Source organism: Xenopus laevis, chromosome 8S (genome assembly GCF_017654675.1).
Source record: "Xenopus laevis strain J_2021 chromosome 8S, Xenopus_laevis_v10.1, whole genome shotgun sequence".
NCBI classification, from domain to species: Eukaryota; Metazoa; Chordata; class Amphibia; order Anura; family Pipidae; genus Xenopus; species Xenopus laevis.
This window is the reverse complement of record NC_054386.1, coordinates 81,806,832-81,825,905: the sequence shown is the minus strand read 5'-3', so window position 1 is coordinate 81,825,905 and position 19,074 is coordinate 81,806,832. Positions and strand designations below refer to the sequence as shown.

Below are 19,074 nucleotides of genomic sequence, written 5' to 3'. Positions count from 1 at the left end.
TCTATTTTAACGTGCCTAACTGCCAGTTAGGCAATTTCGAGCGACTTTGAAAAACGTATCGCCGCTTGTCAATAGGCGCAGGCGACTTTAGCGCTAGCTGGTGCAAGGTACCAGCAAGCCATTCAGGGAGATTAGACGCGGCGATTAGTAGCCAGGCGACTAATCTCCCGGAAATCTTCCTGTGTGGCCTAGCCCTTATATTGTGGAGTGAATTATTTGCAGTGTAAACAGTGTAATTTAGTAATCATAAAAATCATAACAGAATCCATTTAAAGAGGGTGCTAGTAATAAATATACAGTTAGGTCCATAAATATTTGGACAGACATTTTTTTCTAATTTTGGTTCTGTACATTACCACAATGAATTTTAAATGAAACAACTCAGATGCAGTTGAACTGCAGACTTTCAGCTTTAATTCATTAACTTTTATTTTTTAACTAAAAAGTAGGGCTGAAAAGAAAATCTCAGTTATTCTGCTATGACTAAAGCATATATTTCTCATTTAATAAAATAACACAGAGGTTGTTCCCCCTTGCAAAGGTAACATTGGAACAGTATCAACTGATAGCAGTGCTGCAATACAGAACATAATTTACAAACAGAACTAGTTTCCGTTATTGAATTTATTAACACAGGGCTGGACTGGGAGTAAAAAGCAGACCTGGCATAAAGAAAAAAATCAAAGCAGCCTGTATTTATGTGCATGAAACTCATGCCACGTAATCATTATCATAATCATTTATATAGCAAAAGCAAGTTATGCAGTGCTATAAATTAATTTAAAAATTCTTTGGAGCAGGCACTCAATAAAGGCAATCTTCCACCAGGCAGTTGAATCAAAGTGAAATAGTTTATTGTGTCCACAACCTTACACATTTAGCGTTACAATTAGTCATAGGCTATCTTTACTGACCCATACCTCAGGTATTTAAACAAATGTGCACCAATCACAACAACACATCAATTAACCAATAAAACATTAAGCCTATCATAAGGCTATTCTCACGCACCAATCACTATTCACATTTCCAGCCGATGTAGATCAGAGTAACACCCTTTTCTCCTTTGGAGCCATATTGGTACACATCTGCTGGATTTAAAGTGAAACTGTGCCATACTATTACACCCAAAATGCAAAAAAGTATTTTGGAGTTGTTCAAAAATATTACCTTCACTTATATGTTAATTTATAACAAACAAGGGCTACAGAACAAAAATGTATCAGAGGGCTTTTCTCACAAGAGCTAACAATCTAAAAGTTCTATATGGTGAAAGCCGCATGTTTGTTTACATGCTCCAGGTGCTTCTAACGTTTATTGCCCCAAAATTCAAACTTGATCTGCCTCAGCCATTTGTAATTGGGCAGTGAGGCTAATGACTGGATTCTTGGCTAGACGTGCTCTTATGACTATTACAGCCACCTTTGGCTTTGGGCCTGGCCCTTAGATATTCGGGTGCTGCCAGGACTTAACACACAAGAATCCAGTTTTACCTCAGAGGCAGCAAAGGAGCCAAACTAATGCTCTGGGAAAGAGCCGGTAAGGAAGGAGCTTGTCAGACAGGCAGGGTCAGAACCAGAAGTCACATAGGGGACAGGAACAGAAATCAAGGAACAAGATTCAAAGCTCCAATGACCAAACAAGCGAACAGGGATTGAGTCAGTGCAGAACAGGGGGGTTTATAGGCAGACAAACACTAATGTGAAACAGGAATGCCTACTTGGAAATACAAGCATACCAATAGCAGTGAACCAGGACTGTAGCTGTTTGCCTGTACAGCATGGAAGTATATATAGTGAATAAAGTACCCCCTCTTGTAAAATATAAGGATATTATAAGTTATCGAGGAGTTTCATGACCATATAAAAACACGAGGCCGAGGATATTAGAAGGTAACTTCTAATATCCTCATATTTTACAACTGGGGGTACTTTATTTATTATAATACACACATTACAGCAAGTCATGTGACAGAAATTACATCAGAACTCACCGTTTATAACTGATGACATCAGAACTCACCGTTTATAAGGATATAATTTACAGGATATTCATGGCTTTTGTGTATTATATCCTTATAAACGGTGAGTTCTGATGTCATCAGTTATAAACGGTGAGTTCTGATGTCATTTCTGTCACATGACTCACTAAAATTTGTGTATTATAATAAATAAAGTACCCCCAGTTGTAAAATATGAGGATATTAGAAGTTACCTCGGAGTTCCATGACCTGTATAAAAACACTCGGCCTTCGGCCTCGTGTTTTTATATGGTCATGAAACTCCTCGGTAACTTATAATATCCTTATATTTTACAAGAGGGGGTACTTTATTCACTATATAATTTACAGGATATTCATGGCTTTTGTGTATTATATGACTATATAGTAACCCGCAAGTCACCGGTTCAAACACAGGCAGGACGTTACACCAACCCACTTGTGGTTGAAGGAAAGTGGACACTCTGACATTTACCTGAACTGACATTGCCAGTCCAGGCCTGTATTAACCCATAATTCAACTCAAGTACAGAGCGACATTATGGCTAGAATTATTGGCTACTTTGCAAGGGTACTGTCTTGCATACATTTGTACAAATATGTTGCATAAATACTGTATATAAGCTATATATATCAAATAAGGCTTTCTTAATCTGAAACAGGTTTATAGTGATTCTGCAAACTAAAGTGACTAATTCCGGGCAGTGTCATCTAAAGCAAATAGTTCTGTCTTGCATAAAAAAGGGACTCAAGGGATGAAAACATAATTTTGCCACTTTATAGGTCCTCACCTGGAGTAGGTAAAGCAGTTTTGGACTCAGTCCTTCAAAGTAATCTGTCATGATTTTTATGATGTAGTTTTTATTTCAGAATTACACTGTTTACACTGCAAATAATTTACTCTACACTATAAAGTTTAATTCCTCAACCAGCAAGTGTATGTTTTTGTTGTTGTAATATTGGTGTGTAGGTGCCATCTCAGGTTATTTTGCCTGGTCATGTGCTTTCAGAAAGAGCCAGCACTTTAGGATGGAACTGCTTTCTGGCAGGCTGTTGTTTCTCCTACTCAATATAACTGAATGTGTTGCAGTGGGACCTGGATTTTACTATTGAGGCCTGTTCTTAGATCTACCAGGCAGCTGTTATCTTCTGTTAAGGAGCTGCTATCTGGTTACCTAACCATTGTTCTGTTGTTAGGCTGCTGGGGGCAAGGGAGGGGGTGATATCACTCCAACTTGAAGTACAGCAGTAACGAGTGACTGAAGTTTATCAGAGCACAAGTCACATGACTGGGGGCAGCTGGGAAACTGACAATATGTCTAACCCCATGTCAGATTCAAAATGAAATATAAAAAAATCTATTTGTTCTTTTGAGAAACGAATTTCAGTCCATAATTCTGCTGCAGTAGCACTGTTAACTAATGCATTTTGGAAAAAACATTTTTTTCCATGACTGTATCCCTATAAGTGGGATATAAATGATCTGGAAAGAGTGCAGAGATGTGCAATTAAACTGGTTAGAGAGATGGAAGACTTAATTTATGAGGGTAGACTGTCAAGGTTGGGGTTATTTTCTCTGGGAAAAAATATGCTTGTGATAGGACATGATTACACTTTACAAAATTACACAAAATTAGCGGACATTATAGACAAATAGCATGGGACCTTTTAACCCATAAAGAAGATCACTGCATTAGAGGCTGCCCATTCAGACTAGAGGAAAATAACTTTCATTTGAAGCAGCGTAGGTGGTTCTTCACAGTGAGGACAGTGAGATTGTGAAATGTACTGACGTATGATGTTGTGATGCTGATTCAGTTAATGATTTTACGAGGGTCGTGGATGATTTCTTGGACAGACGTAATATCCAAAGCTATTGTGATACTAAAATCTACAGTTAATATAGAAATGGGTAAATATAGTATATGTGAGTATTTAGAGGGGTCAGTGTAAGTGTGTATATTTATGGATGCTGGATTTCATTTGGAGGGGTTGAACTTGATCGACTTCAGTCTTTTTTAAGGTGTTTTAACTAAGTAACTATATAACTATGCAGAGCACCCATATGTTTTAAAGTTGAAGGTTCAGTTGTCCAAAGTCTTTCTTTTCCAGTATGGGGTAAAGGTAAAATAATGTTGTTGAAAAATAACGTTGTTTAAGAAACTTAAAACACTGTGTACCTGAGAAAATGTTTTTCAGAACATCAAATTTAATAGTTGATCCAGCTGGACCCCCAAGAGACTTTGCCCTTAAAGGCAATTACTTATGTTAGAAAGGCTAACACAAAGTATGGGGCAATTCTTAACCACAAATGTAAAAAATAGAAAATTTTAAAGTCATGTGTAGTAAATGAACATCATTACGTTGTGTCAGGGGCCTTGTGGCTCCAAGTACGGAGATGTCCCATCCAAGGAGAAAGCTCTAGGTTTAAGTCCAAGTTCACGGTATCCAAAGGGATCAGGAACAAGCATAGTAAGGATTCAGGCAAACTAGAGGAAGTCTTGAGGAAAAATATGCGGATGTTGCCCAATACCCAGACCTTTACACAAGGATCGCAAGAACTTGGACACAAACTGGGAACGTCTGTCAGACAGCTATGAAATCGGAAGATGTATTGAATGAGGTGGCAGTTGGACAATAAAGTCAATAGCTAAATGAGTCCAAGGATGGGAAGGAGTGGGTAGAGGTTGGAATAGACCTCAAGGACGAAAATGCCTAGATTTGGAAGACGCACAGATAGCACAAGCTGCCACAAAATCTTTGACATTCTTCCAAAGAGTAGGCCACCAGACAAGTCTACTTACTAATTCCGGAGTTTTCTTGGTACCGGGATGCCCGGCCTACTTTGAACAGTGACTTTGCTGAAGGATGGGTAGGCAAAGCTCCGGTGGCACATATACCATTCCAATGGGGGTATTAGCAGGAGCAGAGGACTGGACTGATAGGATCTGGCTAGCCAATTGTGGAAACAAAGAAGCAATGATCTTAGTAGTTGGAACAATTGGTCCTTGATCTTCACTGAGGTGACCTTCAGGAATAATGCTTCTGGATAGGGCATCTGCCTTCCGATTTCTGGAGCCAGGGCAATATGTGATAACGACATTGAATCGTGTGAAGAATGCTTGACAAGATTAAGTCTCTTGAGAGTCTGAATGAACCCCAAGTTTTTGCGATCAGTATAAATGCAAAGGGAGGGCTCCTTCTAGAAAATGGTGCCACTCCTCGAGTGGAAGTTTGACTGCCAGAAGCTCACAATTCCCAACATCAAAATTTTGCTTGGCAGGAGAGAATTTCTAAGAAAAGTATTTTCATGGGTGTAGTTTCCCATCTATGATTTGTCTCTGAGATAGACTGGCACCAGCCTTTACAGCAGAAGCATCTATTTCAATGAAGAAGGGTTGAAGAAGATCAGGATGTCGAAGGACAGGAGCAGAGACAAAATATTCTTTTAGGGACTGGATGGCCTACAGAGCACGGTACAAGCAAGAAGATCAATGGGACAGTCGTAGGAGCGGTGAGGAGGGAAAACCTCTGCAGACTTCTTGCAAAAGACATCTGATTAGTCCTTGGCAAAGACTGAAGATCCACTGCAACGAGGTATACCTGTTGAATGGGATTAGCAGGGAAGCAATTTCTTTGACAGAAAGGACTCCAATGACATATCTGATTGACAGACCAGTCAATAGAAGGGTTATGCAAATGGAGCCAGGGTAAACCCAGCCCCACAGGAGCCTATGGACAGTTTATGATGAGGAACGTGTAAGGAACTCCCTGGTTTTGAACCAGGGACCTGTTGGTTTCCAGACACTGCTCCTCCTGGTTCTGGGTTTGGCCTGATTCTAAGAGGACTGCTGCTTTGCTGCCTCCTGATCAGCCTGTAGTAGTGCACGCCCTCTACCCAGCTGAGGGCAATGATTCATTAGATCACTACTTTAGCCTGTTCCCCCAACCCCCCTTTGCTGGATTATTAGCCTCAAACTAACTCCAAGTTCTGTGAAATCATGTTATCCTGAAATCCTGTATCCTGATATCTTGTCGTGCTCCTGAGTCCTGTTTCCTGCTCCTGATATTATCCAGGTAATCCTTATCTTGTTCCCTGCCTTGTTCCTTTTTGTACTTGATCTCCCGGTTCTGACCTTTGGCTTGAATATTGGACTTTGCATAAACTCTGCCTGTCTTGACCCTTTTGTCTGAATCTGATTCTGTTTGTCTGCTTTTTGGACTTTTTTTTGTGTTTTGCTGCCTTTTTTCTGCATAAGCCTGCATATATTTTTTGTTCAATAAATACTGCTAAGTTACCCAGCACATTGGCTCCTGTCTGCAAACCTAACTGTCATCCCTAACAGAATGACAACTTCTCTCACTGTATGGATCCCACTCTCAGTGGTAGTTCTCCCGTTGTTTCAGAAATGATCTCAGATGTAGGGATGGGTGAATTTTTTCCCCTTGTTTCGCCGATAAAATGACGCCCATAGACTTGTATGGCGTTGTGCGTCAAAATAAAAAGACGCACCTCCTTTAGTCACCTTTGAGTCTGCTTTACAAGCCTTAATAGAAGACCGCTCCATAAGCTTCATTGTTCCAATTAGCCATCAGAGTTCTGACCTGGGGCGTCAAACACCTTTTGAAAGGCCTGGAGGAAAGTTTTGGCATCAAAGGTCAGAGGAGAATTATTCTCCCAAAGTGGCATTGCCCATTCTAGAGGTTTACCCTCCAATCTGGACATCACATACACCTGCTTGGCTCATTCACAGGTGTGCTGCAAGGGTTGAAACTGGATAAGGCATTGAGTCACAAAACCTCTGCAAACCTAAGCGAGGAGGTGGAGGATTGCGGGGCTCACCGGCCGGGGAAGCCGCTGGAGGAGCGGCAACTGCCGGGAGAGGACTTACCCACGACTGGATACACGGATGGCATCCGGGAGAGAAGGGCCTCTAGCACTTGTGCTATACTATTTTGCTGGGCATCATAGGCTTCCATGCGGTTCAAGTGTAGTTAGGATTCAGGCAGTAGGCAGTCAGCAAAGGATCGTGGTCAAAGGTTCAGACCAGGGTCAAAAGTCCAGTGATCAATATAATAATAATTATGAACACCCAGGTAATGTGACCTTTAATTGGGCATTGAACCTGTAACCATGACGTCCTTTTATTTTGAATTTTGTCACCAGACGCGGTGTAATGACGTCATTCGTCTGTACGCCGCCACCTTGGACACAGCACCGAAGAGGACAGGAGTGCCATTGGGTGCTCCTGACACATTGTTCTACAAGTAGTGGTCTAGTGGTGACTGGGTGCTATAGAATGAACACAAGTTATAGACTATAGGTCACTAAGGACCAAATTCTTTTAGTCTCTGATTTAGTGATCTAGTGACTTTAAAAAATGTGCAAATCAATCTCTTGCCACAGAGCTATTTATTTATTTTGTCGTGTTTGATGACACTGGAACTTTGCTCTTTATGTGATGGGTGCCCATTTGAGTTAATGACCCAGATCAATATTTGATCTGGCATTTTATTATAGGGTGACTTTGTTCCTTATCTGGACCCTATGACAGTATGTTTATACATGATGATATCTGCTCTCCAGGGGCTTATATAACTGGCAGTTCTAGGGGTGAATTTACTTTTGTCACATTAGGACATGGGGGCCCTCAGTTTTTACCTGTTGCTGTTCTGCATTCTTGCTGTTGCCAACGGCAGCACCCCAGATTGTGTTGGAGAGAAAGAAGGGATACCGAGTAATCATACACAGGTAATCATAAGGCTTGTTGCTGTTATTTGAACATGATCAACTAGACTGACATATAGTGCCAGACTGAAAAAGTCAAACAGCAATTATCATCCAACTTTCAATATTATATGAAAGTCTGTATGTTTCATCACCTGTAAAGATATGGGATCTGTTATCCAGAAACCCATTATCCAGAAAGTTCGGAATTATGGAAAGGCTGTTTCCCATAAACTCAATTTTATCTAAATAATCCAAATTTTTAGAAATGATTTAATTTTTCTCTGTAATAACTTAAGTACTACATTGTAATGAATTATAATTATTCCTCATTGGAAGCAAAACCAGCCTATTGGGTTTATTTAATGTTTATACGATTTTCAAGTAGACTTAAAGAGATACTGACATCAGAAAATAAACGTTTTTATATCCATCATAAAATTATCTATGAATGCTATTTATAATTTTGCCATTAAAGTATTTTCCTGATGCTTTTACATTACCTTTCTTACCCCCATGTTCCTCTATGAGGGGGCTGCCATATTTTTGCAGCAGTAGTCCGTTAGCATTAGAAATAGGGATGCGCGAATTTGAGACGTTTAGTTTCGCCCAAAATTCGCCGCCAGTGAAATGTCGCAGACGCCCATTAAAGTCTATGGGCATCGAAAATTTTTTGCCGTGCAGCGAAACTGTTTTGACGCGCGTCTTTTTTTTTTTTTCTATGGGTGTCCTTTTTTTGGCAAAACGAGGCGAAAAAATTCACCCATCCCTAATTAGAAACTAGACGGAGATTGGACAGTCAGGTTGGCAAAACAGTCAGGTTTAGTAATAATTAATTACAAAAGCAGAACTATCAGCAAAAAACGATCTACGTGACCTATTTGTAACTTTTAGGGGCAGATTTATCAAGGGTCGAATTGAAAAATCAAATTTTTAAATTCGAATTTCAAGCTCATTTTAGTGTACTTCGACTAGGGAATAGTCCAAATTTGATTCGCGTTTGAAAAAAATGTGAATATCGAAATTTATCATGTACTGTCTCTTTAAAAATTAGACTTCAACTATTCGCCATCCTTAACCTGCTGAATTGCTGTTTTAGCCTATGGAGGACCTCCTAGAACCTATTTGGAGCCATTTGGTGGACTTTGAAAAATCAAAGTTTTTTTTAAAAGACTTCAAATTGAATTTGATCAAATACGATCCGAATTCGATTCGAACGATCTTATACAGCTTATTCACTCGAAGTTAAAAAAATTTGATTTTTTTTTTTAATACATTTCGGTTGGTCTTTTTTTTATTCCAATTTCAAGTTGATGGAAGTATAAAAAACTCGTCTCGAAATTTGACCCTTGATAAATCCGCCCCTTAATGTAGATTAAGGAGCAGATTAAGGCGAATGGTCGAAGTCTAATTTTTAAAGAGACAGTACATGATAAATTTCGATATTCGAATTTTTGATTTTTTTTTTTTTAATTCGAATTTTCCCTTCGACCTTTCATAAATCTGCCCCTAATATTTTGAAAAGAAATTTTTTAGTGTCAGTATCACTTTAAGGTATGGAGATCGAAATGAAGGAAAGATCTGTTATCCGTAAACCTCCAGGTCCCGAGCATTCTGGATAACAGGTCCCATACCTGTAACATATTACAGTGCATGGAAGCCAAGCGGGCAATGTGTAGAGATGATGGTAAAGGCTACTAAGGATTATTTCTGCTGTATTTTGTTTAATACATTGTGCCACTGCATCCGTGGTTGTGTTTTATGTCCTTTTACACTGAAAGTACATATTTTTGTTGCCAGAAAGAATTTTGTCATTCCTTTGACACATTTTGGTCCCTGGCATATAGAAATGACGGTATAATCTTTTAGAAATATCTATATTTTTATACTTTAGGATTGAAATCAATTTACTTTTGTCTTACCATATTTGTGCACTATTACAGTAAAAAACATTTTTCCCCCCAGTATATCTTGTAAAGTGTTATGATGGAGTGTAATAAAGGAGTAAACCTTTATCCATAATAATACTTGTATTAATTAAAATAAATATATTAATACAAATATACAGGATCAATGATTAAACCTTTTGATATACTGCTTGTGAGCAATAACTTACACACACACAAGTAAAGGTAGAATTTAAAAACGTTTACTTAACTTCATATGATGGTAATTACAAGAATAGCCAGTTCTGCACAATCGGGGAGCCCCACAACCTTTGGTTCATCACCCTCAGGTTCCCGATAATCAAGCGATGATCCAAATCCTGGCACCCACTCATGGGTCCGAGGCGAAGCTCCCCATGTAAAGTGAAGGTGTGCTTTATAATCAACAGCTAGAGAGACCTTTAACCCCAAATGCTGACCTAGGCAATATAGTTAGCTAGCCCAAAATGCTGTCCAATGGAATTCTAAAAGATCAGCAAGAACTTTGTATCTCTTTCACCAAGACACAGTTTGTTACTCAATCTGAGTCTTGTCTGTCTGCTGTCTGTTTATTCATTCTTAAAGATGTTTGCTGGCCAACAATGCCTGTGTTTGCTATGGAACGTTTGCCCAGCAATATAACTACATCAGGGACATTGGATTCAAATAACTATCCCAAAATCTTATACTTACTCAAACTTAAGGTTTGATTCACTATAAATCAGATATATATTGTAAATCATTAAATCAAATATCCACCGTGCTACATGGAGCTATTCTGCCATTACATCAAAAAATGGACACTGGCGTCAAAAACGAGATGCCGGCGCCATTTTGCAAATTTTTTGCAGTTATGCGAATTTCGCTGGAAATTCACGAGTTTTCGGCAAACCGAAACGCCACAAATTCGCCCATCACTAGATCTAAGGCACATTCTTGATGAAGTACAGACACCTTAGAATTCTTATAGATAATAAGCAACCCCTGCCCCAGGTAAGGAAAGTATAGGTATAACATGTATAATCTAATATTTACTTAATACAACAAAGTAGTAATTTTTTTTTTAACATTTGTTAAATTCCTGCAAAAGCATATTTAGAAGACACCTCACTGAATACCTTGTCAAAATCTTGTTCCATATAAACATTGTACTTCCATAAAGATGGGCTAGGTTTCAAATGATAAACCATGGAGTCACGCACCTTGGGATTGGATTTAAAGGGATACTGTCATGGGAATTTTTTTGTTTTATTTCAAAATGAATCAGTTAATAGTGCTGCTCCAGCAGAATTCTCCACTGAAATCCATTTCTCAAAAGAGCAAACAGATTGTTTTATATTCAATTTTGAAATCTGACATGGAGCTAGACATTTTGTCATTTTCCCAGCTGCCCCAAGTCATGTGACTTGTGCTCTGATAAACTTCAATCACTCTTTACTGCTGTACTGCAAGTTGGAGTGATATCACCCCCCTCACTTTCCCCCCCCAGCAGCCAAACAAAAGAACAATGGGAAGGTAATCAGATAACATCTCCCTAACACAAGATAACAGCAGCCTGGTAGATCTAAGAACAACACTCAATAGTAAAAACCCATGTCCCACTGAGACACATTCAGTTACATTGAGAAGGAAAAACAGCAGCCTGCCAGAAAGCATTTCTCTCCTAAAGTGCAGGCACAAGTCACATGACCAGGGGCAGCTGGGAAATTGACAAAATGTCTAGCCCCATGTCAGATTTCAAAATTGAATATAAAAAAATCTGTTTGCTATTTTGAGAAATGGATTTCAGTATCCCTTTAATACTCAGAAGCTGTACATGTGAATCTTATTTTACTCTTTTAGCAGATTTAAAGATTCGAAGTGAAAAATTCGAAGTGAAAAATTCGAATTTCGAGCTATTTTTGTGTACTTCGACTAGGCCAAAATTCCATTTGAATTTGAAAAAATGTGACTATTTGAATATTGAAATTTATCATATACTGTTTCTTTAAAACTTCGACTTCGAACATTCGCCATCTAATACCTGGCGAATTGCTGTTTTAGCCTAAGGGGGACCTCCTAGAGCCTATTTGGAGTCATTTGGTGGATTTTGAAAAATCACAGTTTTGTGGGACAAATACTTTGTTTCGGATTCGATCGAATGCGCTAAAACTTCGATTTGAACGATTCGATTACAATCTATTCACCCGAAGTTAAAAACTTCGATTTTTTTTTTTTTAAATAAATTTTGATTGGCCTTTTTTTATTCAAATTTCGAAGTTATGGGAGTTCAAAAAAAACTCCCATTACTTCGAAATTTGACCCTTGTAAAATCTGCCCCTTAATAAATTTCTCCACTTGAAATTATCCTCAGCTTCATTACACCAGCTGTAAATCTCTTTAGTAAATAAAAATATACACCTTCATAAATAGAACTACTTTTAACATGTGATGGATTCTGCCTGCTGAGTTCATCAATAAGGATAGATGGTGTTAATTATGAGTTAGGAAAATAACAGCTTGATAAAAAACACTATTGTTTGACACCACTGTTCCCACTGTTTGTCTGATGTAAAAACATTTTGCACAGCTTGATAAATATGCCCTCCTGGTGTATATATGAATCTACTGTAACATGGTGCAAGGATTTACCATGACTTTACTTGCACATTTATACAATTTCTTGCATTATGCAAGGGGAGGACCTCAAAAAAAGCTTAATCAACCTTAAAAAGTAACAACAACAGGAAATATATATATATATACTCATATTCACCCGGAGTGCCACCTGTAGTGCTTATTTGGAACTACTGTATATAGATAGATAGATAGATAGATAGATAGATAGTTAGATACCGTATATGCATTAAGGCTAATGAGTGCTAATTAGTTCTAATTGTGATTGGCAGATATCTGGATTATGGAACTTGATTGCATTATCTCTGTGTCCATCTTTTTCATTTACAATTGATTATGTAACGTATACGTACGCAAACATATCGTTTACAGAAAAAGATGGGCATTTTCTCGTCTTCTTTGATCCGTAAGTATTCACTTTCTATAAAACGTGTGTATTTTAACGAGCAAGATCTTGTTGTTCATATATAACATTGAATGTAAGATATCACCGTCTCATGAGGAGGAGCAGAACTTGTTAAATGGTCAAGTTTATGGAATACACAGATATTTAATGATAACATTGATTGATATTTAATTTCATTTAGTTTAAATGTAATTTAATGATATTGATATTTAATGATGATTGATTGCCCATGCAAGTGTTGAGGGAAAGTTTGTTTAGTCAGACTTTACCCAGAGATTCTTGCCCCCCTTTTTAGTGGACAGGGTGGTTTCAAAAGTGCCCGTGAAGGATTTTCAAAATAGTTTTAAGTCACCCTTCATTCCTGTACCACCTGTGTAACATCCCAAGTGCAGTTAATATGTATTTTTAATTTCTCAGGTTTCTGGACGCTCCTCTGGTCGCTCCTTCGACATCGAATCGAACAATTCCAACTAAAAATCGTTCGAATATTCGACCATTCAATAGTCGAAGTATTGTCTCTTTAAAAAAAACTTCGACCCCCTACTTGGCCACCTAAAACCTACCGAGGTGCAATGTTAGCCTATGGGGAAGGTCCCCATAGGCTTTCTAACAATTTTTTGGTCGAAGAAAATTTGTTCGATCAATGGATTAAAATCCTTCGAATCGAAGGTTTTAATCATTCGATCAAGTGATTTTTCGGCCGATCATTCGATCAAACTATTTGCGGTAAATCCTTCGATATTCGAAGTCGAAGGATTTACATTCGGCAGTCGAATATCGAGGGTTAATTAACCCTCGATATTCGACCATATGTAAATCTGCCCCTAAATCTCACATACCTAATACTCCTAACCAGCCCTGGTTACCAGAGGGTATAAAAACTCTGGTCTGTCTTTGTCTTGTTATTCTGACTCTGGTAACTGCAGAGGGGGTCGTGTCAAATAAACTTTATACTTTTTGTACTTTAAATGGTCTCCAATTGTTTGGATTTTTTCTTTCTATAGGAAGGCCATCTTCTACTGATCTGTCTGAAATGTTCTAGTTAATTCTTTCCACATATTTGAGTCTCATACCAACCAAAGAATCAACCCAAAAAGACATTATGGTATTTATTACAATAAGCATTTTGTCCATATGTGCAACTGTAGTAAAATAAGTAGCACCACATAAGCAGATTCAGCAAAAAAAAAAAAAGAAGAAAGACTACAAGAAATGAAAGCAATTGAAGAAGATTGTGACAAGTTACAAGAGTACGGTATTCTCATATGGCTCTTACAGTATACCAGTAGCAACCAATGAACTACAACTACTGATACATGCAATGTATGTTTTTCTTTTCTTTTGTGATCTATTATCCCAAATACAATTTAGATACAGAAAAAAGTCTGTGTATTACGTGCATGGATTCTGTTTTTAAGCTAGTCTTGTTCACTATTACCCTTGCCTTGAGCGCAGAGCCACCCGATTGGCTGTAAGAGCAATTATTTGTTTTTCTGTGCTGTGAAAAAATATCTCTATGCTCTCCCATTTCACTCCAGTACTCCTTCATAACTTTCCCTTGTACAAGGTTCTGACTCTTGTAGAACTCAGAATCCAGGGAACTTGTGTCAAATAAACATTGGGGTATATTTATCAATAAGTGAAGTTATAGATCGCCACAGTCCACTAGAGTGAAATTCCGCCACTCTCCGTTTATTTCTATGGGATTTTTAAAAGAGTATTTATCAATGGGTGAAAGAGAAAGTTCATCCTTTGATAAATACGCCTTTCAAAATGCCATAGAAATGAATGGAGAATGGCGGAATTTCACAATCTCTAACTTCACTCTTTGATAAATATGAATTTCCTTAACACTTGGAACCTGGGGTTTTCCAGATAAGTGATCCTTTCACAGTTTGAAACTCCATACCTTAGGGGGCAGATTTATCAAGGGTCGAATTTCGAGGGTTAATAAACCCTTGAATTCGACACTCGAAGTTAAATCCTTCGAATTCGAATATCGAAGGATTTAGCGCAAATACGATCGAATAAAAATCGTTCGATGCAACGATAAAACCCTTTGAATCCAACGATTTTAAGCAATTGATCGAAGGATTTTTATTTGATCAAAAAAAGCTTAGAAAAGTGCTGGGGAAGGACCCCATAGGCTAACATTACAGCTCGGTAGGTTTAAAGTGGCGAAGTATGAAGTTGAAGTATTTTTAAAGAGACAGTACTTCGACTATCGAATGGTCGAACGATTTTTACTTCGAATCGTTTGAATCATTCGATCGAATTCGATCGAATTTGACCCATTCGATGTTCGAAGTACCCAAAAAAATACTTTGAAATTCTGATTTTTTTTCATTCGAATTCTTCACTCGAGCTTACTAAATCTGCCCCTAAGTCTTCTAAAAATAGGAATATAGCATTGTTTTGCCACCAATATGGATTTGTTCATCTCTGTTACCATCAAAGTACTGTTTTATCATTTAAAAATAAATTATATAAATCATACACAATTATAGTTAGAGTTTTCAGACACATATTCATTGCATATACAGTATATAGAATTGTGCTTCTTCTTGATATTTTTTGCACTTATCCGTTCCAATTCATTTTGGAATGCACCGATCTCTGTGATTTACCCTTTGCAGATTGACAGAATTTCAGGGGGTTGACTTCTACTATGAGAGAATACCGGGAACACCACATTATAAGTATGTAACTAAAGAAGGTATGTAATATTGGGTTTCTTTAACCATTATTTGTATTTATATTGAGGTTGAACTACAGCACAATTCTCCTGAGGGCTCACAGTTCAGAAACTTGTCATATAAGCTTGTAAAGATAACAGCAATAACAACAGACCTTGATACCTTATAGAAATCTAGTCCAACCTTTATACTTCAGAAATTCTGATAAATATAAGTAAACTGTGTGTTAGGGAGCTTTTCAAAACTTTGTAAAGAATTATCTTTTGGTCATTTGATAGATATATGTCTATATGGTCTTGATCCTTTGATTTTTAAGAAAACCAAAAAAGTAATATATACAATTACATAAGGAAATATTTTATAACATGGGTTTGATTTCTTGTGACACTGCCCAAATCAATTAATATTTCAGAATTATCTTATAAAAAGTGATATCTCATGAAATGTCTGGGTTTATTTTAAAATGATGTACGTGCCAAAGACAGAGATTGTCTCCACTTGGGAGTTAAAAAAAAACAAAAAGCGAAAAGCACCTTCCAATCCTTTTTAATGATCCGATTTTGAAAGAGATTCTGTTTAACAGCTCTCTAAAAATAGCATCTAGAAAGTCGTCTACCTTGGGGAATAAGTTGTCTCTGAGTTTAGTATCTGCTCCCATTTCTTGCAATAATTGGTTATACACAAAAAGCTATAGTCAGGTGATCCCACTGGTGTCTAATAAAAGGGCAGCCAAGTTTGGGAGTTTTACTTTGAAAGCAGCTAGTAAGTTGCAGGTAAAACTTAGTCCCTTTGTAAAATGTATAATTAAGCAATAGAATTCTTAATGAATCAGATGAAAATTAAGCGTAGGACTGGCCAGATATGGGATGACTTTGACGTAGTTGGCCAGCTTAAATATATTGCAATATATGGACAAACAATCCCTGTTTTGTTTAAAGGGTAAGGCATTTTTTAGTAGCAGTATGCACAAAATGTCTCTGTCTTAAATATATTGATAATGGGTTGAGTGCAGAGGACTCTTGTAATTGTCTATACACAAAAAGGTACATAGATGGGGAAATATCCCTGCAAAACTTGTAAGGCGATTGTAGTCAGTTCTGACTGTAAATCCACATAACAGGTAAAATATTTAAAAAAAATCTTATGTACTGCAATTGCTGTGGTGACCGTGGGATCTATCTTTTGGCGTGCGGATACTGCGCAAAACAATATGTTGGGGGCACGGTCCGATTTCTTAAGGAGCACTTAAATGCTATTGCTAAATCTCCCATTGGTAGTCATTTTAATTTATGCAGAAAACAAGGTTTTTTCAAATTTAACTGTGAAAGCGATTAAAAAGGAGGAGATAGTGTACGCTATTCAAATCTGTGTGAAGCTTTTTGGATCTTTACTGTCAATACACGCAGCCCTCAGGGCCTAAAACTAGATTTGATATATCCCATTTCACATAAAGGGGCATTGCTTTGCTTTACTGTTTTCTGTTTTTGCTTTATGGTTTTGTTTTGTTTATTTTGGATTATTTGTGTTTAACACTTTCTTTTTTATTAATGTGAAAACCTATGTACATAGGTGTGATTTGGTTATGTTTGGGTCTACAACAATTTTGGACAGCTACCACCAGAGATCTCTGTCCACAACTGCCTATATATTTGGACTCTGTCCTTTTATAAATATGATTAAGGGAGGAAATGCCCGAAATGCGATAGGCAACATTATGTTGCATGCTTTTTAATGTGGACGAATAAAGATTCTGGTTTTTGTTTGGTGTTGTGGTGCTCCACTTTTTTCTTCTTTCCTACTCTCCACGGTCTCAGACGCCAGGGGACTTCCACACTCGATAGACCCTGCCATCTGTTTTCATATCAAGTAGTGGTGAGTGGTTGTTGCTTTATGGGCTGCAGTCTGACTCTCTTTATACAAAATGCACAAAAAAAAAAAGATAATAATATTTATTTTATCATAACCATAAACAATGATACACAAATTGAATTATAACCAAATGTTTTCTTTCTGTTATGCTAGTGGAAAGCATTGTCAGGTTTGCCCAGACCCAGCCAGACAGTATGATTAGCTATGAAAAAATCAATGGTACATTGTGTGGGGCATTTTTGCACAGTAAGTACTGATCTAGATCATTTGAAAATCCATTGAGCACGTTTTGTTCTGTGTATAGATAAATATGGAAAAATACAGCAATAATGTTCTTTCATACAATACGTTGCGCAATACTGCTCTACTTTCTATTTAAGGTAATATACATTTCAGATAAAGCCCCTTTATTTTGGGTCTAGTAACTGTTTCTGCCACACATTTTATGGACCACTATAGTAAAAGTCTGTAGAAAAATCTTAGTACAACAATACATCCATAAAATAAACAGGGGTCAATGCAATAATAAATAACTACACTAAGGGGCCCATTTACTTAGCTCGAGTGAAGGATTAGAATAAAAAATACTTTGAATTTCGAATGGTCGAATATGGCTTCTTCGACCATCAAATAGGCTACTTTGACCTTCGACGTCGAATAGAACGATTCGAAGTAAAAATCGTTCAGCTAGTCGACCATTCGATAGTCGAAGTACTGTCTCTTTAAAAAATACTTCGACCCCCTAGTTCACCACATAAAACCTACCGAGGCCAATGTTAGCCATAAGTTTCCTAACAATTTTCTGATCGAAGGAAAATCCTTTGATCGATGGATTGAAATACTTCGATCAATGGATTGAAATCATTCGAATCGTTCGATTCAAAGGATTTAATCGTTCGATCGTTCGATTATGAATCGTAGGAATAGCGCTAAATCCTTCGACTTCGATATTCAAAGTCAAAGAATTTCAATTCGGCAGCCGAATATCGAGGGTTAATTAACCCTCAATATTCGACCCAATGTACAGTAAATCTGCCCCTAATAATATCAAATAAACCAAATTACAGTTACATTCACATTTAAGGGGTAGATTTATCAAGGGTCGAATTTCGAAGTAGAAAAAGCTTCGAAATTCGACCATCGCATTGGAATGCTTAGACTTCGAATATCGAAGTCGACGTTTTTTTACATCGAATTTGGCCATTTGCGGTCATAGTAAAATCGATGAAATTCATCCATCGATCAAAAATTTTTCTTCGACTTCAAAAAACTTAGAAAACTGCTCTAGAAGGTCCCCATAGGCTAACACAGCACTTCGGCAGGTTTAATTTGACGAAGTATGGAAGTCAAAGTTTTTTTAAAGAGACAGTACGACGTTTATCGAATGGTCGCATATTTAAATGATTTTACTTTGAATCGAAGTCGTAGTATCCTATTTGATAGTTCAAGTATCCAAAAAATTACTTTGAATTTCTAATTTTTTTACTTAGAAAATTCCCTCAAATTCACTTCGACCCTTGATAAATCTGCCCCTTAGTGTTAAGTGTTAAAAAGACAAGTGAAAGGAAGTTCCTGTACCATAGAGCTTACAATCTAAGTAGGTGGGTAATGTACAGACAGAAGTAGGAGCATAATGAGTGCTGTATATGTCTTTTCCTTCATATAATATTTTTTGCTTTTAGTCGTATTATTACCTCTTCCTTGTGTTAGTTGGTTAGATGTTGAATATGTAAGTGCCACATGGAACTATTTTTTTCTGCAAAAAGTAGCAAAAACAATATCGTGGTTAGAGATGTCGCGAACTGTTCGCCGGCGAACTTGTTCGCGCTCGCCGG

At 37.5% G+C, this 19,074-nt stretch overlaps 1 protein-coding gene across 1 annotated transcript in view; it reads left to right on the top strand.

Moving 5' to 3' along the window:
- Positions 1-7,519: 7,519 nt before the first annotated feature.
- The window catches only part of LOC121397773, a 32,337-nt gene continuing 20,782 nt past the window's right edge, over positions 7,520-19,074 (top strand). The window contains exons 1-4 of the mRNA XM_041575261.1: positions 7,520-7,751; positions 12,541-12,674; positions 15,311-15,390; positions 17,393-17,485. Of these exons, the coding sequence (XP_041431195.1) occupies positions 7,641-7,751; positions 12,541-12,674; positions 15,311-15,390; positions 17,393-17,485 (418 nt within the window). The 5' untranslated portion in view covers positions 7,520-7,640. The remainder of the gene's footprint in view (positions 7,752-12,540; positions 12,675-15,310; positions 15,391-17,392; positions 17,486-19,074) is intronic.